This window comes from Panicum virgatum, chromosome 2N (assembly GCF_016808335.1).
Source record: "Panicum virgatum strain AP13 chromosome 2N, P.virgatum_v5, whole genome shotgun sequence".
Taxonomy (NCBI): Eukaryota; Viridiplantae; Streptophyta; class Magnoliopsida; order Poales; family Poaceae; genus Panicum; species Panicum virgatum.
The window spans coordinates 22,214,797-22,235,703 of NC_053146.1; the positions used below are offsets into that span (position 1 = coordinate 22,214,797).

Below are 20,907 nucleotides of genomic sequence, written 5' to 3' on the forward strand. Positions count from 1 at the left end.
TTAAGCATAATTAGTGCATGATTAGTCATAAGTGCTACAGTAACCCACATGTGCTAATGACGTGGTCAAAGGCCTCAAAAGATTCGTCTCGTGGTTTCCAAATGAGTTCTGAAATTAGTTTTTTAATTAGTGTCCGAAAAACCTTCCGACATCTAGTCAAACAATCGATGTGACCTTCGATCCAAAATTTTTCACTAACTAAACACCCCCAAAAGAAAATTTCAATTCACCCACGGGACCCCTCGCCTGGCGTCGATCCATCTCCTCCGACTCGCTCAGTTGCCCCTCTCGCTCTCGTGCTCTCCACCCGCTTCACCGCATAACCCTAGCTCCGCCACATGCACCGGGCCGGCGACCGGTCCGGCGGTCCCTCGGGCGGCGGCGACCGCTCCGGAGGTCGGTTCCAGCGGAGCCCTTCCCGTTGGTTAGGCGGCGGTGGCGGAGGAGGGGGTAGCCCGCCCCATCGCTACTCCTCGCGCAGCGGGGGAGATGGCAGTGGTGGAGGAGGCGGTGGCGGTGGCGGTAGCGGGAGGTTTCACCCGTACCGTGGCTCTTCCGATTATTCTGGCGGCGGCGGCAGCGGCGGCGGCGGCGGGAGTGGAGGGTACAGAGGCGGCGGTGGGGACAATTTCGGCGAGCAGAGGCACCGCTACGGCGGCAGTAACCGAGGCGGAGGCCTTGGGGATTTCCAAGGTTAGTTCCAAAATCACGTGGGCCTTTTGGATGCTATACGCAATTGTTAGGGTTGTGCTGTCCCGAGATGGGGAATTTGAGATTGCTTAAGCATGACTAGGGTTTCGGTGCTGATAGGGTGTCTGATTTGTGACCCCATTAGCTTATGGACGCAAATTCAATCAACCTTCTTAGAAATTCTTGGTAAAATAGGCAAGTCGCATAACAAATCTGTGCGAACTCAGAGTGCATGGCAGGAATCCATTGCATAATATAGTACTAGTACTGTAGCAGCATTTGCTGTAATAGTGAGAAAAACACCCAACTATTTGAGTGGATGAACTGTTTGAGTGTTTTGGATATATAGGGTGCACCTTGTCTACATGTGGAGGGAGGGACAGCCACAGTTCTATTTCGATGTATGGCTAACTTTCCAAGCATTTCGAGTTAGGATTTTCTATTAGGTTTATTCTTGAGATATTCTGTTGTAAAATTCGTAGTAACTTGGCACATTGACTGGACAGATCTGTTTATTCCAGCATTTGATATTCGACTAATTAGATTGTTGAAGTGTCAATTACTAATTTTACCATTGGTCCTTAAACATCCCAAAACTTCAGTTAAACTTAAGAGTTAGGTTACTTGACTTCTCTTCTACTTTAAAGCTTGCTTTTCTATTCAGAGTTATACAACAAATTATATTGGTAGAAAAAGGTAGAATTTATTATTCTATGGTAGGAATAACTTGTGGCAAAGTGCTGTATGCGAATGAGGTCAAGTGGACACAAATTTCTTAATCTTAGGCAAACCCTTTCTTTTACTTATATTGATATTGCTCTTGAATTTTTCCTGCAGATCATGACAGCAGAAGTAATTATGTCAAACTTTTTGTTGGGTCTGTTCCAAGGACAGCAACTGAAGAAGATGTCAGTATTACTTCCATGCTACTATCTTTTCTTGCATAGTAAATTCTTAATGTTTTGCTAGCATCTTTTTTACTTCATATTATTCCTGAGCTGATGATATAATATTGTTTGTACTCATTGTTTAGTGTTGTGTTACTGTTTTATCACTATGCACAAAACAAACTAGATGTTTTAAATTTAGTAGTTCTCTAGTTAGCTTACAAGATAAAAGATGTGAAAGCATCGTTTGTCATACATCAGCTCATAAATATTCAAATTTAAAATGGAATAAACTGCATCTGGCTTGCTCTATTTTTTGGGGTTGTCGTCTGGTTGGCTAATAAGTGATTGAATTAAGCTAGAAAATTACTCATGTTTCCCGTACATGATGCTTTATTTTTCTGTTATTTAGATTTTTATTTATTGTGTTGTTCAGTTTATGACAGATTCCTGTTTCCTCAGGTCCGTCCTTTATTTGAGGAGCATGGAGATGTTCTTGAAGTTGCTTTAATCAAGGATAGGAAGACCGGTGAACAACAAGGTGCACTATGACTTTATTTTTGCCTCATATTATCACAATGCGAGTATCTCTTTTGTTTTCAGGTTTCTGAGAGGTTATAGGAGCAACAAGGTTGCATCTTATCTCAGATAGATTTGGCGGTTGTTGATTTTCATTTCCTGCGCTTCCATTCTGTTCGTCTCCTGTGTATTTGGTAGAAGACTAGAATGGAAGCAACTAACTGTCCGCTGATTACTGCAACCGAACTAGCCTCAATTCTACTGCTACACAAGGCAGCAGATTCAGTAGCAAAAACTGTGTTTATATGATATTGACCTTCTGGATCTCCTGTGTCACTCTGGCAATGAGGGTGTAGTTTCACCTTTGCATCTATGTGCTTGATTCTGATGCAAGAACAGATAACCTTATAATGAATCTATACAAAATTTCCATCCTTTGCCTTTCATGGTTTAAGATTTTATTCTCCATGTAATCATGAATTGCATGGTGTGGAATCCCATAATGTGAGTGACTGAATCCTGTGAAAAAGTGAATGGATGATGCAGTATAGCTGCATATTGCTATCACAATTGATGACAGCTGGTGTGGTGTTGATGACCCTGTACTGTTTGGAAATGATCACACGTGTTGCATATCGTCAATCTAGGTTCATCTGATTCAATGGTATATTGTCATGGGTGGTCCGAAAACCTGATCCGATGAAGATGATGAATCTTGTGAGTTCTGGGTTTGAACTGGATATTCTGGCTGTATGCAACTCATTGATGTGTGTGTAAATTTGGCGCTTAGTGTTTCCATGACTGCATGATGTTTCTTGTCACAACTATGATGGTGAATTTTCTGTTCGCACAAAATATCTACAATGTAATCCTCGAAATAATGATTCCAGCTGTATGGAAACCTTGGTCTGATATGGTTGGCAATGGTGTTTCTAAGTTATGTAACTTGGAGTTGATGATACATGAAGGTATACCAGTGCTGTGCGTCTTGCATCTAATGTAAGTCTGGGGGTTCATCTATTCTGTGTGATGATCGTCACTCCAAAGTACTTGACTTGTAGACACATTATCTGTGTAACTGCTGTCTATGAAAGGCCAATGTCTAGTATTCTGAATGTTTCATTTGACATGCAGCTGATGAGGACGCTCCACAAAGTCCTTGTGCTTGAACTATCTTATTGGTCTGTTGGAATTGTTACTGCTGCTTATGTTATCATAGGGAAAATTTAAATTGAACTGATTCTGGATCCATAACTTATGTTATAAACGTGCATCTGGATTTCAAAGCCTTTGCCATACATGATTTGATTACACCCTTAAAGTCAGACACTTGCAGTAAGATCATAGCATATGTATCTCATAATTATTCTGATATAGACTGCAGCATGGTGGATATGGTAGATGGTGAAATTTGTTGCTCATTATTGTTTGTGCTGTCATGTTCAGGAAGTAGTAATGTCTCGTCTTGTGACAGATTATACTCATTTAATGGACTAACTTTATACTTTGTACATAGAGGATATTCATGTATGCTATCAGATGTTTGAATTGACATCACACATTTTTGGCTGTTTATTTTCATCCCTCTTATCCATGTGTGTTGGCTGAATTATATCTTCCTGGAAAGGCTTTTGGGCCATTGGCGAATTTGCTTATTATATCATTTTCTATCAAGAGTAATGTTGCGTGTTGGCTGAATTATATCTTTCTAGAAAGCCTTTTGGCCCATTTGCGAATCCACTTATTATATTGTTTTATTTGAAGAGTGATGTTGCATGTATTATCTAGACTATTTGAGTGTATCCTTTTATTATTTACCATGCGCCTTGCGGTTCTTTTCATTTTTCTCCTCGATGCACATTCATGGGATGCACAGCTGTAAAAGCCTTCCTATGGAACGCCATCAATGTTCCACAAGGCGCTATTCCGCGCTCGCCTAGGCGCGCTTATGCGCTAGGCGGCGGGGTACCGCCTCGCCTAGGGGGTAGGCGGACCCCTAGGCGGCGCCAGCTCGTCGGCGCCGGCGGGGGAGGTGGTAGGGGTTGGGGACAAGGCAGATCCGGCGACCCGGGGATGAGGCAGAGTAGAGAGCGGCGGCGGAGGAGGAGGCAGGGGACGCGCGCCGACGGAGGAGGAAGCAGGGGACGGGCGGCGGCAGAGGAGGAGGTAGGGGCGTGCGCGCGGCGGAGGAGGTGTAGGGGCGTGCGCGCGGCGAAGGAGGAGGAGGCAGGGGCGGGCGCGGAGGAGGAGGAACGGCGGCCTGCGTGTCGCAGGTGGGCGGGCGGGCGGACTGGGCAGAGGCGGCGGCGGGTTGGAGGCAGAGGTGATGGAATCGAATGGATAAGGTGGGAGTGGGGTTGAGATTCGGGTTGGGCTGCTTTGGGCCTTTCTTTTCAATTCAAGGCCCACTAGTTCCTCATTTTTCCTTTTCTTTTTAGAGTATATGGTGAAGTATACGTAGTATATTGTACCGCCTAGGAAAACGCCTTGAAACGCCTAATCCCGCTTAATCCCGCCTAGGCTCTAGGCGGTGGGTCACCGCCTAGAATCCGCGTAGCGCCTAGCCTAACATTGAACGCCATATACAAACTGGTGATCTAGCTTGCTCAAAGGTCATGCCATTTTGGTGGTTTGTCTTATATATTTACTTACACCTCTATCAGCTTGTTGTGGTGTCTAGATTAACCACTGTATTGCTGCTCTATTTCACTTTATCAGCTTATTGCAGATTGCCTTTTGGCAATTGCTTTGCTAGATTTTTACTGACTGCTGTCAAAAAATGCTTTGTCATTATGATATTTTCTTTAATCTAAGTAATGCCTTTGGGTGTTACAAAAATTGCAGCACAACTTGTAGTCAGCTGTAACATAGTAAATTTCCGTACCTGATGAATAGTTGTATGACTTCGATATTGGAGATTGCTTGTCGGTGTTGCAAATGTAGTGTTGCTCTAATTGATACTTTGATGTGTTCTGCTAAGTCTTTATACCTTTTTTTACCCCTTACCTAAATGATGCTTGCTCTTGAAATATGAAATGGTCCAAGTTGATTTTCTTGACTGTTTCAAACTAAAAAAGAAATGTTATTTGCCTCCTTAAATTCAACACATCTCCTTTCTGCCTGCTGTTCACTGACTACTATTATGGCCGATATAGTAGATCACAGTACAAAAAATAGTAACTGACTCTAAATAATCTGCATTTTTTACGTTCGCAGGTTGTTGTTTTGTTAAATATGCTACTTCTGAGGAGGCGGAAAGAGCCATCAGGGGTCTGCACAACCAGTACACTTTGCCTGGAGTACATACTTCATTGCCAGCTATTCGTTAAGCTCGGTTTCTTTATTTTGCAAGTCATTGACTGAACCTGCTTATGTCAGGCGATGGGCCCTGTTCAAGTTAGATATGCTGATGGTGAAAGAGAGCGACATGGTAATGCTGGTTTACTATGTGACCTGTCTGCATTTTTTGTTATTACTGGTTTTGAGGCAACCTTAACAGTTCTACGTTTATTATACACAACCTCTCAAAATTCTTTGATTTTTGTGTTTAAAACTTCAAACAGCGCATCCTCAACACTAGTGCAAGTTTCTCTAAGATTTGCGCATACCTCTATATGCTGCTTATCACAAAGCACTTTATTTTCTGTTGCATGTACAGACAAATTTATTGTGTTTCCTCAATCTTGATAGGTTTTACCATTACATGTATGCTGGTTCTTGATCACTTTAGCTGTGATTTTTGTTCCGATTGTCCATTTTTTCTTTATCTGAAATATATCATTTCACTTTTAGGATTTGTTAGTTGTGTTTTTTGTTGTTGTTGTACTTATTGGGTGAATTCATTGGTTTCTTTGATCAAATTTGCTAGGGGCTATTGAGCACAAATTATTTGTCGCGTCCCTCAATAAGCAAGCAACTCCAAAGGAGATTGAAGAGGCAAGTATTTTGCACTTCTTATTTTCCTTAACAATGTATGAGTCCATTCAATGTTCTGTAAAAACTTCCCAACCTTGGTCCTAGGTGGGGTAGTGTAGTTAGTTTGGACCATTTCTCTCCTTAATACAAAGATTGCAGCTTCCTGCGTGTTCGAGAAAAAAAAAAACCCAAACATTTTCTTGTCTGAGAGATGTAGAATCTACTGCTCGCTATCCAGGAACCTATGATAGCATTTTTCATTCTTAAATATTTATTCACCATTGACTTTTTCAATTCATTTGACTATTTGTCTTTTCTACAAATATTTATGCAAATAGATACATTTATAAGTTAAATCTGAAGTACTGTTGATGATGGACGTAGTGGTACTCATTTATTTTATTTAACTAATTCATTAAATAAATATTGTTGGTCAAAGTTTGGGCAAAAAGTCAACGGTGTCATATATGTAAGAATGGAGGGAGTATCTACATTGAGGACATTATGAACACAAATTTAGTAGTTTGTGTTTCTAAGAATGATGAAAAATGCATTTTCTTCAGTTAAGAAACATTTGGAGAAATGCATTTTGAACCATATCAATGTTTAATGTGTTTTTCAGATCTTTGCCCCATATGGTCATGTGGAAGATGTTTACATTATGAGAGATGGCATGAGGCAGAGCCGAGGTTTGTGAATTGTTTGCTGTAATATTTGGCTCCTCATTCCAAGTTTTAACTCTTTCCATTCCAAGTTCTGACTTTTGGCTTATGTAATATAAAGGTTGCGGCTTTGTCAAATTCTCATCAAAAGAGTCAGCAGTGGCAGCTATGAATGCCCTTAATGGGATTTACATAATGAGGGTAAATTTCTGTGCAAGGCTGACATTCTGTGTTTCGCTTTCTGGATATTTATGCCGTATTTTCTGTGTTATAGGGATGTGAGCAACCATTAGTCATTAGATTTGCTGATCCTAAGAGGCCTAGACCTGGAGAATCGAGGTGATTAGCAAACTGCGACTATTTGCATATCATATTTTATTTTATTTACCTGAAATAATTATAATCATCATCATTTCTACTGTATGATTTGCCTTTCTGGTTAGGAGTGGCCCTGCATTTGGAGGTCCTGGTTTCAGTCCTCGATCGGATGCAGCCCTTGTTATCAGGTTTCTGTTTCACTACTTATTCAGTTACTTATGTTTGCACAAGAACAGCTAAATTAGGTAGTTAATAACATGAACCATGTGTGGTCTCTCCTTCACATGAATTGCTGACACATGGGGATTTTACTGAAGTACATACCAAAGATTGTAGGCATGGCAATGGGTTGGGTCGGGTGCAGGTGGAGAAAAACCCACCCATAGTGAGACCCATCACACCTAGCTGCACCCATAATGGTCTAGCAAGACGGCAAGCCAAACTTCCACCTCATAGTACATGATACTTCAACAACTCAACATCAAAAGTTCAATACATTCATTAGTATAGCTAGACTCTTCAACAAGGCAGAAAAATGATAAAAGTTAACAGTTATTTCACATTCCTGCATTCCATTGTTGTCTACATACCATCATACTTTATTTATCCCTACATTAAACACCTTTTTGCAGATTATTTCAGAGTTACCACATGTGTTCTTTTCCTTAGTGTTTCTAAATACAATCTAGGGGTTAGTGTCAAGTTGTCAAGGGATTTTGGGCGCCCAATGGGCATCCACGGGTGAAATCCTACACTATGCTCAACCTGCTTAAATATGGGTTGTATCGGGTCTACACCCATGGTTGAAATTCTACATCCATGCCTGCACCAATTAGGTGCCAAACCTGTGGGTGCCTGCACCCATGGGTGTGACTGCCATCCCTAGATTATATGGAGAAACACTAAGAGAAACAACACATGCGGTAGCTCTGAAATAATCTGCAAAAGATGTTTAACATAGGGATAAATAAGATATGATGGTATATAGAGTTATAGACAACAATGGAATGCCGGAATGTGAAACAACTGTTAACTTTTATCATTATTCTGCATTGTTGAAGAGTCTAATAGTCAAACGGTCTTGTACTAATTAATCATAATCATATCTTCTACTCCCTACATCCCAAATTATAGGTTGTTTTGACTTTTCTAGATACATAGCTTTTGCTATTCACCTAGATTTACGCCATGTGTAGATACATAATAAAAATTATCTATCTATAAAAGCCAAAACTATGTATATACATAGCTTTTGCTATTCACCTAGATTTACGCTATGTGTAGATACATAATAAAAATTATCTATCTAGAAAAGCCAAAACTATGTATAATTTGGAATGGAGGGAGTAGTTGAGAAGCTTTAGAGTTTCATCTGAGTTTGCTTATTACTATTCATTTTTTATTATCCAGGCCGACAGCAAATCTTGATGAACCAAGGGGTCGCCATATGCCTCCTGATTCTTGGCGTCCATCAAGTCCAAGGTCAATGGTACCTAATCAATACAATAATTTTGGATCTGACAATCCCTTGACGCTAAGTGGTGGCGCTGTAACATCAGCAGATACTGTATGTTTCAAGTCACCTTTGTTGTTGTTTTACTTTTAGTTAGTTCGTTTCCTAATCTCTTTTTTCTCAAAACATGACAGGCTGCTTTTCGTCCTCCGATGTTCCATGGAAATGGTTCTGTATCAACTCAGACAGGTGCACCAACTTCATCGCATACGGTACAACTATAGTCATAGTGATTTTTCTTCCATCGAAATTGGTATATCCTAGTGATGGGTTCTCTATGCTTTCTAGGGCATGAACCCTCCCATGGTACAAGGGCATCACCTGGGAGGCCAACAGATCCCAACCATGCAAAAGCCACCTGGTCCACCACAGAATTTCCCTGTACAATTGCAGAATGCTCAGCAAGGACAGCCTCTGCAGGGGCCTATTCCACAGATTGGGCAGCTTCAGGTCCCACAATCCATGGGACCTGTTTCATTTGGCCAGAATATGCCATCTATGCAATTGCCTGGCCAACCTCCAGCATCACAGCCATTGATGCAACAGAATGCTTCTCTAGGTGCTTTACAGGCTGCTTCATCTGTACAGTCCAATCCCATGCAAGCTGTTCCTGGCCAGCAGCAACTTCCCACCAGTGTTGCTCCCCCAATGCTCCAGCAGTCGATGCAGCAGATGCCTTCACAAGCACCACAGTTGCTGCTTCAACAGCAGGCAGCTTTGCAGTCTAGTTATCAGTCTTCACAGCAGGCGATTTATCAGTTGCAGCAACAGCTGCAACTAATGCAGCAGCAAACTAACCTAAATCAGCAAGCCCCAGCACAGGTTGCTAAACAGCAGGTACTTTCCTTATACCAACTTGATTAGGCATATGATATAAAATGATGCTCCATGTATGCTCCCCTTGTCGCTGTCTTCCCCTGTAATAAATTATATCTGCTTTCTTGGATCTATTGAATACTGTAAAGCTGAAATATATTCAAACTACGTAATTTTTGCAGTCTGGACAGCCAGTGCAATCCAGTACCCCTGGTGCTTCAGGTGCCATTATTCCGACAAATATTATTGCAATTCCACAGCAGGTTGGTTCACCTGCAGTTTCTTTAACCTGCAACTGGACAGAGCATACCTCCCCTGAAGGTTTTAAGTATTACTACAATAGCGTTACTCGTGAGAGTAAGGTGAGGAATGGTGCTAATCATGTGATATTTTAGCAAAATTTGTGCTTTATTCTTACGGTCTATCGGGTCCTGCAGTGGGAGAAACCTGAAGAGTATGTGCTGTATGAGCAGCAGCAGCAGCAACAGCAGCAGCAGAAACTGCTTTTGCTTCAACAGCACCAACAAAATATTGCTGCACAGCAACTGCAATCACCACCACATGGTCAGTCACTTCCATCCATGCAACCAATTCAACAACTTCCCCAGGCACAAGGACAAGCACAAATGCAGATGAAACAACAGGTGCACGTGCAGTTCCTTCTGTCATATTTTTGGCTTGTGGATTTTTTTAGCACTGTCTACAGTTTTACATCAGTATTTTGCTTGTGTGCTAACATGCTTGAAGATAACATTTTTCTCTTGGACAAACTGGGATTGTCCAGATGGATCTGGCTTTTTTCTAGGGGCAGCATTTTTTCACTTTAGCTCTTGTCCTGTTAGATTCAAGTAGATTGCTATTGAACTTCATGTAAGCTTTTATTTTGCAATCTTCTGTTCAGCACGCAGGATGCAAAAGAGGATAAGGATGTATCAGTTGTATTGAGCTATCAGCTCTGTATTTAGGTCCCTTACTGGTTAAATTAGGATAGAATCTGAAGAGGCCAAATTGCCAGTTTTGGAACATTTGTCTTTTGGCCTTTGTTTTTTTCATTTTGGTGCAGTATGTGTTATAATAAATTTTACAATGTCTGAAGTTGTGGAGCTCTAAACTTGTTTGCAGGAATTAAATTACTCTCAATTACAGGCAGCTGGTTCCATTGATCCCAGCAGGATTCAGCAGGTACTTTAATATATTGCATTACTTAAATGTTCTCTAGCACTGTGAGTGCTTATTCATATTTCCAGTCAACATCTCTTATTTTGGATACATAATTTTAGGGCATCCAAGCTGCACAAGAACGCGCTTGGAAAAGTTAGGGCTGCAGGTATGAATCACCCTTGTCCCTTCACTATTGTCAACGTACCCTTGAATCGACACATGTGGGGCTTTCCTTTTATTAGGGGTGGTAATTGGTGACCCTTAGGTGCACCTCCAATCCTATTTAGTTCAAAATTTTGTACTACTTCAAAATCAGATCTCAATTTGGAAAATTAGTACAAAACTTTGAACTAAAGAGGGTTGGAGGTGCACATAAGAGTCAACAATTAACACCCCGACCTTTTATGACCTTGATAGGACATTATGTTTGATCATTGGTTGTGCTTATACTTAGCCTTGATTTTTGCTTCATTTTCAGGTCATGACGACAAAAGGCGCTAGTCAAGACTCGGAATTGAGCTCATCCCTGTGCCATCCATCTGTAACAGCGGCTTTGTTTATCCTGCACACCCAGGAACCCATCCCGATAAGAGTGTAACTCTGGATTTAGATTAGACTGATATGTAGATGGTAGATCCTGTACGTGTACATTGTTGCGACCTAGGCCATGTATCCCATGTTAGCGATTCATGTACTCCAGCGGGTTATCCCCATGCGACTTCCTGGGTCCCTTTCATCTCTGTTCTCTGATTCTCTCCTTACAGCTGTGGTATGATTTGCGATGTGCGCGATCTGATTGTTTTTCCCTGGTTATGTGTTCTGTGCTGCTGATACGAGGCACCGTGCAACTCCGGCTGATATTGCACCGGCTCGCAGTCCATTTCAGATATCATGCGGGTACATTTGATGGCAGGGTCCCAAGTGCATGTTTTGCCTTCGCCTTGTGTTTCTGTGGCCCATGATGTGTAGAAATTTACCATCGGATCAGCAAATTGGCATATGGGGCCATGTAGGGCTAGGCAGAATACTTGAAATCCGAACCCTGAACCCAATACTTGAGCCTAAACCCGAAAAACCTAAGCCCGAAAAATCCGAACACCAATTCTGGTTTCAACCCATGATATTCGAAATTATTACGGGTAGTTTGGGTTTCAAGCCAGGTACTCGAAAAACCTGAACAATTAATCCAATCCAAACATTTCAATCAGCTCAGCTCACCAAACCTTCTTAGTTTCCATTGCCAGTAATCCTAGCCAACCACCTCCAGTTCCCCAGGCACATGCATAGCCCCCCAGTAACCCTAGCCCCCCCCCACATGTATAGGCCTTGTTTGGTTTGCCTATTCTAGGCTATTCTAGGAGAGAATCTCTCCTGCATGGAGTGCTAAATGAAGTATATTTGCAAAACCTTTTTTGAGATGGGTATAACTTTTCGCGATGAATCTAATGACAGTAATTAATTGATGATTGACTACAATGATGCTACAGTAACTATCCTCTAATTACATGGGCAAAGACCTTATTAGATTCTTTAGGGTTCCTAGCGTAGTGGTTCTGGAGTAGTTTTTGTAAACTAGCTTTATTTGACATTGTAATTAGCGGTCAAAGTTTCCTAGCACTTCCTATCGTGGGAAACCAAACAAGGCCTAGCCCCCTGACGGCGCGTCGGCGCATCTCGACTGCTGCCGGCCCAGTCTGCTCTCTGCTCTCCGCCGCTGCCCACTCCATCTTCTCCGAGAATCCAACAGCAGCAACGCATGGCGCCTCTCTTTTCCTCTTTGATTTCTTCCACGAGCAAGCTAGTAGCAAGCCGCCGCCCCCTAATGCTGTCTCCTCTGTTATTCTCTAGCCTTTCTTTGTCTTTGTTGCCGCCTCCAATCAGAGCCGAGCAATCAACCACAAGCACACCATGTTGACGTTGACGGGAGCAAGGAGGGCACAGAGGAGCAGTACGCCAGTCCGCCAGAAGCTTGCATCTGGCGACAACAACAGGTAGGTGACGAGTTGGGAAAGGGGCACTGCTTGAGGAGGGAGAAGGATCTATCGGGTAATTCGGGACTGCCCGACCCAAACCCGTACTTTTCGGATACCCAAAATGTCGGATTTCTATTTTTTCGGGTGATTTTCGTGTACCAGTTTTTAAAACCAAAATTTCTAAATACCGGAATTACCCGACCCGAAATTTTTGGGTTCTCCGAACGCCCACGCTTAGGGCCCTGGCATTGCGTTCTTTTTCGTTGGGTTGTTTTTTGATATCCCTACCTGGCACTTTGTTTTCACTTCTTAGGTTAGGCCTTCATGTTGGCAAATGCTTCTACTAATTTGACAAGTCTCAGCGTAGTGTGGCTCTTCTCCGTACTCCTCCCTCACACTCCCTAAGCTAAGGATACATGTGGTGGAGCCTCTATACTCTTCTTCTTCACATGAAAAATGATTGAATGGTATGTATGAATGAGAGGGAGGGGGAGGCGGCCCCTCTTATAGCCTTGAGGAGGAGGAGGGGCTACTCCACGTCACCCCTTTACAAGGAAACCTTATCCACGGGGGAAGAGCTGGTGTAGGGGCTACTCCTTTTCCTAAAGTGCACCTGAATATATTGCAGTCTAGGTTCGATCGAACCCTGGGATTGGCCGACCCAGGTGAACCTCCCATGGGTCCTCCTTCCTCCTAGACGCTGACATGTGGGCTCTTGCCAAGATTTTGGGTGCATCTTCCTTGGCATGCCCGTTTTCTCTGATTTGTGGGCCCTCCATGTAAGTGACACACCTGGGTGATGATCTTTTGTGCATTTTGTCCTGTGTTCACTTGCGTTTCTCCCAATCGCCCTTAAAACGCAAAACACATGTTAGGCAAACGGGCCCACGAAGGCCAACAGCCTCATTCTAATCCGGAGGAAAGGAAAGGACTCAAAGAAGTCCAATCCACGACCCAAGTACACAGTGTGGCCCATTCGCACCCCCCTCAAACCCATGGGGCAATCTCCGCCTCGCTCGAGGGCTCCCCGCCAAGGCCCTCGAGGGCTACATACCAGCGATGTATGCTCCACGTGTTTAAAGACCATATCGGGCGGACTATAGAGGCATATGTCGACGACATTGTTGTGAAATCCAGGAAGGCGGACGACCTGGTAGCCGATCTCAGGATCGCGATTGATTGCCTTAGGGCTAAGGGGGTGAAACTCAACCCCGAGAAGTGCGTGTTCAGAGTCCCTCGAGGCATGCTCTTGGGCTTCATTGTCTCCCAGCGGGGCATCGAACCCAACCCTGAGAAAGTCTCGGCCATCACTCGGATGGGACCGATCCAAGACCTAAAGCGGGTGCAGAAGGTCATGGGCTGCCTAGCGGCCCTCAAACGATTCATCTCACGCCTCGGTGAGAAAAGCATGCCTCTGCATCGGCTACTAAGGAAATCCGAACGCTTTTCGTGGACCCCCGAGGCCCAGGAAGCCCTCGACAAACTCAAGGCATCGCTTACAAGTGCTCCGATCCTAACACCACCAGTGGACGGCGAGCCCCTCTACCTATACGTGGTAGCAACGACTCAGGTCGTCAGTGCAGCCATCGTTGTAGAACGACAGGAGGAGGGACACGCTAAATGAAGTATATTTGCAAAACCTTTTTTGCATGGAGTGCTAAATGAAGTATATTTGCAAAACCTTTTTTGAGATGGGTATAACTTTTCGCGATGAATCTAATGATAGTAATTAATTGATGATTGACTACAATGATGCTACAGTAACTATCCTCTAATTACATGGGCAAAGACCTTATTAGATTCTTTAGGGTTCCTAGCGTAGTGGTTCTGGAGTAGTTTTTGTAAACTAGCTTTATTTGACATTGTAATTAGCGGTCAAAGTTTCCTAGCACTTCCTATCGTGGGAAACCAAACAAGGCCTAGCCCCCTGACGGCGCGTCGGCGCATCTCGACTGCTGCCGGCCCAGTCTGCTCTCTGCTCTCCGCCGCTGCCCACTCCATCTTCTCCGAGAATCCAACAGCAGCAACGCATGGCGCCTCTCTTTTCCTCTTTGATTTCTTCCACGAGCAAGCTAGTAGCAAGCCGCCGCCCCCTAATGCTGTCTCCTCTGTTATTCTCTAGCCTTTCTTTGTCTTTGTTGCCGCCTCCAATCAGAGCCGAGCAATCAACCACAAGCACACCATGTTGACGTTGACGGGAGCAAGGAGGGCACAGAGGAGCAGTACGCCAGTCCGCCAGAAGCTTGCATCTGGCGACAACAACAGGTAGGTGACGAGTTGGGAAAGGGGCACTGCTTGAGGAGGGAGAAGGATCTATCGGGTAATTCGGGACTGCCCGACCCAAACCCGTACTTTTCGGATACCCAAAATGTCGGATTTCTATTTTTTCGGGTGATTTTCGTGTACCAGTTTTTAAAACCAAAATTTCTAAATACCGGAATTACCCGACCCGAAATTTTTGGGTTCTCCGAACGCCCACGCTTAGGGCCCTGGCATTGCGTTCTTTTTCGTTGGGTTGTTTTTTGATATCCCTACCTGGCACTTTGTTTTCACTTCTTAGGTTAGGCCTTCATGTTGGCAAATGCTTCTACTAATTTGACAAGTCTCAGCGTAGTGTGGCTCTTCTCCGTACTCCTCCCTCACACTCCCTAAGCTAAGGATACATGTGGTGGAGCCTCTATACTCTTCTTCTTCACATGAAAAATGATTGAATGGTATGTATGAATGAGAGGGAGGGGGAGGCGGCCCCTCTTATAGCCTTGAGGAGGAGGAGGGGCTACTCCACGTCACCCCTTTACAAGGAAACCTTATCCACGGGGGAAGAGCTGGTGTAGGGGCTACTCCTTTTCCTAAAGTGCACCTGAATATATTGCAGTCTAGGTTCGATCGAACCCTGGGATTGGCCGACCCAGGTGAACCTCCCATGGGTCCTCCTTCCTCCTAGACGCTGACATGTGGGCTCTTGCCAAGATTTTGGGTGCATCTTCCTTGGCATGCCCGTTTTCTCTGATTTGTGGGCCCTCCATGTAAGTGACACACCTGGGTGATGATCTTTTGTGCATTTTGTCCTGTGTTCACTTGCGTTTCTCCCAATCGCCCTTAAAACGCAAAACACATGTTAGGCAAACGGGCCCACGAAGGCCAACAGCCTCATTCTAATCCGGAGGAAAGGAAAGGACTCAAAGAAGTCCAATCCACGACCCAAGTACACAGTGTGGCCCATTCGCACTCCCCTCAAACCCATGGGGCAATCTCCGCCTCGCTCGAGGGCTCCCCGCCAAGGCCCTCGAGGGCTACATACCAGCGATGTATGCTCCACGTGTTTAAAGACCATATCGGGCGGACTATAGAGGCATATGTCGACGACATTGTTGTGAAATCCAGGAAGGCGGACGACCTGGTAGCCGATCTCAGGATCGCGATTGATTGCCTTAGGGCTAAGGGGGTGAAACTCAACCCCGAGAAGTGCGTGTTCAGAGTCCCTCGAGGCATGCTCTTGGGCTTCATTGTCTCCCAGCGGGGCATCGAACCCAACCCTGAGAAAGTCTCGGCCATCACTCGGATGGGACCGATCCAAGACCTAAAGCGGGTGCAGAAGGTCATGGGCTGCCTAGCGGCCCTCAAACGATTCATCTCACGCCTCGGTGAGAAAGGCATGCCTCTGCATCGGCTACTAAGGAAATCCGAACGCTTTTCGTGGACCCCCGAGGCCCAGGAAGCCCTCGACAAACTCAAGGCATCGCTTACAAGTGCTCCGATCCTAACACCACCAGTGGACGGCGAGCCCCTCTACCTATACGTGGTAGCAACGACTCAGGTCGTCAGTGCAGCCATCGTTGTAGAACGACAGGAGGAGGGACACGCTTTGCCCGTCCAAAGGCTGGTGTACTTCGTCAGTGAAGTCCTGTCCGAAACCAAGACATGATATCCACAGATCTAGAAGCTGCTCTATGTAGTAATCTTGGCATAGCGCAAGCTGCGCCACTACTTCGAGGCTCTTCCCGTCACCGTGGTCTCGTCTTTCCAACTCGGGGAGATAGTTCACAACCGGGAGGTCACGGGTTGTAACACCTGGTTTATAAAAGGACATAAACTGAGCAATCATATACGTGCCAGGATCAAGTCACACGTATATACAACAGAATAAACAATATATCACAGCACATATCACGTAAAAAGATATAATAAAGCGAATACGAATGTTATTTTTTACATTAATGACAAAATGTTTGGTATAGCGGAAGCATAGAATACATAAAAATAGCAAACAAAGCTATGCTAGAACTATTCTACGCGTTACAACGATCACGTGGACATAAAGAACGCCTAAAACGGAGCTAAAACGCAAAATCTAGGCCAAAAACAAGTTCTAGGGACCTATTTGTAAGAAAACTGGAGTTCCAGGGGTTTTTGGGCAAAACCAAGGACTAAAACGTAAATAAACCTTAGATCCCGGGGCTAACATGCAAAACTGACTGCTCAGGACTGCGGTTTCTATTTCTATAGAGCTCAGGGGGCTACGCGATAAATTCTGGACTAAACTGCGAATACTTTTGACTAGAGGTGGACTGCGGGTTGAATACGGAAAAACTGAGGGTCTCTTTAGAAAAAGAGCCAGGCCGAACCGGTACGTTTGGATCTCGGCCGTAGGATTTGGATCTGGCGGGTCGGATCTAATCAAGGCACGATCTAATCTAGGTCGTCCGTTTTAGATCGGGCGGCTCAGGTTGTTTGGGGCGCGCGGGACAGTGGCGCTGGTCGCCAGAGTCGAGCTCCGCGGCGGCGCTGCGCCAGATGTGGCCAATCTCGGCCTTCCCGGGGTCAAAAAGGACGAGATCTGGGTCGGGAAGCATCTGCTCGGCGCGGGTAATCCACACGTGGCCTCAGAGAGGCGATGCGGGGTTGGGAAAGGGCTCCTCGACGGCGAGGGCGGCTCGGCGGCAACAGAGCTCGCCGGAGAGCGGTGCCTGGGCACCTAGAGTGCGCCAGGGTCTACGGCATCTAGCGCAAAGAGGGCCGGGAGGACTCGGGGTGCTTACCCAGGGCTTGGGTCGGCCGGAGCTGCAGCGGAGCGACGTCGGCGGTGAGTCCGGCGGCGAAGCTCGGCGGTGCGCCCGTGACCAAGTCATTGCAGGGTCTCTCCGGGCCTGCTGGTGCGTCGAGGAGGTCCGTGCGGGCACTGCAAAAGTATAGCGGGGTTTAGATTGGCTCAAGACCCAACGACGGCGAGAGAATCGCGGAGGCGGGCCGACTTACCCGCGGCGGCGTCCGGCGCAAATCCGGCCGCTGCAGGTGATGTAGCCGATGTTGGTGGCCGCGGTGTCGCTCCTGGCGCTCGGGCGGAGTTCGTGCGGAGGATTTCAGGGGCTAGGGGGCGGCAAGGCGGCAGAGATGGGAAGAGGGCGAAGGGGGGTCGCGGGCGGTTTAAAGGGGAGGCCGGAGATCTCGGCGTGCGCGCCTAGGATAGGAATCCCGGCGAGAATCACGGCCGGGAGGGCGTGCGGCCGTTGCGGCGCGTCACAACGGGGAAGACGGGACTGGCGTGTGGGCCAAGGCTGTCAGCGGCGGGGAACGGGAACGCGGGCGAGCGCGCTGTTGCGTGCGGAGCGGCGCGCGGTGAGCTGGGCCGCGGCGTGGGCCGCGCGGTGCGGGAGGGGAAGGCCGCGGGCGCACGCGTGTGGGGTGCTAGGCCGCGCGCGGGTGTGGGCCGTGCGGGGAGAAGGAAAGGGGTCAATGGACTGGGCTGGCCCAGCTTGGGCCGGGGAAAAGGGAAACGAGCCGCAGGGAAAGAGGTAGTGGGTTTACTTTGTGCTGGTTTACTGGGTTTTGGGTTTTCTTTCTTTTTCCTATCTCTTTTCTCTTCTATTTCCTATTCAACAAACTCAACTATCACTATTTGAATTCCAACTTGAATTTGAATTCAACCCTAACACTCAAACAAATAAAATAATGCACCAGCATGAATGCAACAACAAAATTTAACCTTAGACAAAATTTTAATTACTTGAGGAACAAAAATTGGATTAAATGCCATACTAAACACAATAAACCCTAGAAATTAAACAAAGCCAATTAAATTTATTATAAAATGCTGGATTTTAAATCAGGGTGTTACAAATCCTACCCCCTTACAGGAATCTCGTCCCGAGATTCTGGGCTGGCTAGCAAAGAGAAACAAGGATGGGATTAAGTTCTACACACAACTGAGTTGGATTCTCGTACCCATATGTCTTGAGTTGGAAGTATGTTGAATCTCATGTTCAATTTGCTCTCCTGACGAGGTCTGGACCTTTACCACCCTTTTGGTAGGCTGCATCACAAGTTTGTTTCGATCTGACCAATTTTGATCAAGAATGATGTCGATTCCTGTTGACTCTATTACAATAAGGTCCTCAGGGAAGGTTGCCTCGCCTGTCCTCATGCTGACTCGAGGACATATGTAACTGGAGATCTGTTCTTTTCCTGATGATTTGATGACCATTCTCTTCCTCATGGGAAGCTTCAATATCTCATGCTTAGCAGCAAACTGCGTGCTGATGAATGAATGTGTAGCACGAGGGTCTATCAACACTGAGGCTAGAAATGAGTTGACTAGAAGCATACCAAGAATGACTAGATTATCATCCCGAATGGTTTCTGCTGACACATGGTGAACTCTACCCTAGAGGTACTCTTTTGGTTCCTTCTTGGATTGCTCATGCTTTGTACGATCACTGCACACTGGTATCACCTGCTGCTGATCCTGATCATTCTGGGCCTCCTGCTTGGAGCAGTTTCCGGAAATAAGGTGGGTCTCGTCACCACTGGTACGCGGGATTGGTGAAAGGTCCTGAACTGGTGCTACCGGTGATAGGCGTTTCTGTGGACAACTTTTGGCATAATGACCTTTTTGCCCGCACTTGTAGCACTTGCAGTGGTGGTGAATGGCGCTACTTAGTTGACCTCCCTGTGAACTTAACATCACATCTTGCATTATTTCTTCTGCTTGCTTTTTGGACTCCTTGCGGTCGCGAGGCTGAATCACATTCATAGTGATGGTCAACCCATCAACATAATCATAGAGTGCTTGGTTCTTGACCTGTGTATCTCTAGAGCACTTAGGATCCTTTCTCTTCTGGATGGTCTATAACTCATCGACCGATGGACAGTCAAGGAAAAGGGAATCCTCTGCTAGCTGCTCTTGATGAGACCTCTTTATTTTGTTGTTGATCAATGGCTCAAAACCAATCATTTGCTTTACATTCCGTACTTGAGAACAACAAATTGAATGAGACAAACGACGCGGATTGGATCCGCAACCTGAGAATTGTTCTCAGGGCAGCTAACAAGGAAGATGTTCTAGGTAACCCATTGCCAGAAGAGCCTGCTGCAAATGCCCCTGCTGCTGAGAGGAATGCTTACAGGAGATAACGACCGTGTAGTGAGCTGTCTCATGCTAGCTTGCATGGAACCCGAGCTGCAAATGCAGTTTGAGAATAACCATGTGGCGCACGATATGATCGTGGCGCTATGGGACATGTTCCAGACTCAGGCCAGGACTGAAAGGTTCAATGTGTCCAAGGCCTTTGCTGAAACTAAGCTAGCAGAAGGAGCATCAGTAGAGCCACATGTAATCAAGATGGTTGGTTACACACAGAGGTTGAAGAAGCTGGGCTTCCCACTTGGCCAAGAGTTGGCCACTGATTTCATTCTTGCCTCTTTACCTCTGAGCTATGGAAACTTCGTTTCGAACTACCACATGCACGGGGATGAGAAGGGATTGAATGAGCTGCGCGGCATGCTCAAGACGGCAGAGAGTGACATCAAGAAAAGCACAGGTGGCGGCCATGTGATGGCTCTCCAGAATAAGCCTACTTTCAAGAAGAAAGGTTCTTCCTGGAAGAAGAAGGAGGGCAAGGCTAAGGTTGCGAACCCCAAGCCAAACCCTACACCCAATGCCAAACCTGGGCCAGCTGCAGACAAGGAGTGCTTTCATTGTCACTAGCCAGGACACTGGAAGAGGAACTGCAAGCTGCACCTTGCCATGCTGAAGAATCGTTCTTCCACCTCTGGTATGCTTGTTGTTCATATTACAAAAATATTTCTCGCTGACTCTTATGTTAATTATTGGGTATTTGATACCAGATCGGTTGCTCATATATGCAATTCGATGCAGGGAATGACAAAGAGTAGAAGAGTTGAAAGAGGAGAAGTTGACTTCCGCGTCGGTAATAATGCAAGAGTTGCTGCTTTGGGCGTCGGGATGATGCAACTACACCTACTATCAGGATTTGTCTTGGAGCTTAATAATTGTTATTTTGTTCCTAGTTTGAGTCAAAACATTGTCTCCTTCTGTTTGATGAAGGATGGTTATTGTTTTGTGAGTGAAAACAATGGTTGTGTGATCTCTAAGAATAATATGTTTGTGGCTTTGGCGTCCATCAAGAATGGGCTATTTATTTTAAATCTTGATG

At 45.5% G+C, this 20,907-nt stretch overlaps 1 protein-coding gene across 1 annotated transcript; it reads left to right on the forward strand.

Annotated features, from left to right (window-relative positions):
- Window positions 1–238: 238 nt before the first annotated feature.
- LOC120660064 (flowering time control protein FCA-like) lies at window positions 239–11,263 on the forward strand. The gene is made up of 18 exons (XM_039938403.1): window positions 239–693; window positions 1,528–1,598; window positions 2,040–2,118; window positions 5,313–5,395; window positions 5,475–5,526; window positions 5,965–6,032; window positions 6,634–6,700; window positions 6,795–6,874; window positions 6,948–7,012; window positions 7,117–7,179; window positions 8,402–8,558; window positions 8,639–8,716; window positions 8,793–9,341; window positions 9,503–9,682; window positions 9,758–9,964; window positions 10,443–10,502; window positions 10,601–10,647; window positions 10,960–11,263. The coding sequence occupies exons 1-17, from the start codon at window positions 339–341 to the stop codon at window positions 10,637–10,639; spliced, it is 2,253 nt and encodes a 750-aa protein (XP_039794337.1). The 5' UTR covers window positions 239–338; the 3' UTR covers window positions 10,640–10,647; window positions 10,960–11,263.
- Window positions 11,264–20,907: the final 9,644 nt, after the last annotated feature.

Excerpts from the sequence above, each read along its gene's own strand:
- LOC120660064 (XM_039938403.1), top strand. The coding sequence starts at position 339 with ATGCACCGGGCCGGCGACCGGTCCGGCGGTCCCTCGGGCGGCGGCGAC. Across the intron at positions 2,119-5,312 it reads GAAGACCGGTGAACAACAAG|GTTGTTGTTTTGTTAAATAT; the intron begins GTGCACTATGAC and ends TTACGTTCGCAG. Across the intron at positions 5,396-5,474 it reads ACCAGTACACTTTGCCTGGA|GCGATGGGCCCTGTTCAAGT; the intron begins GTACATACTTCA and ends TGCTTATGTCAG.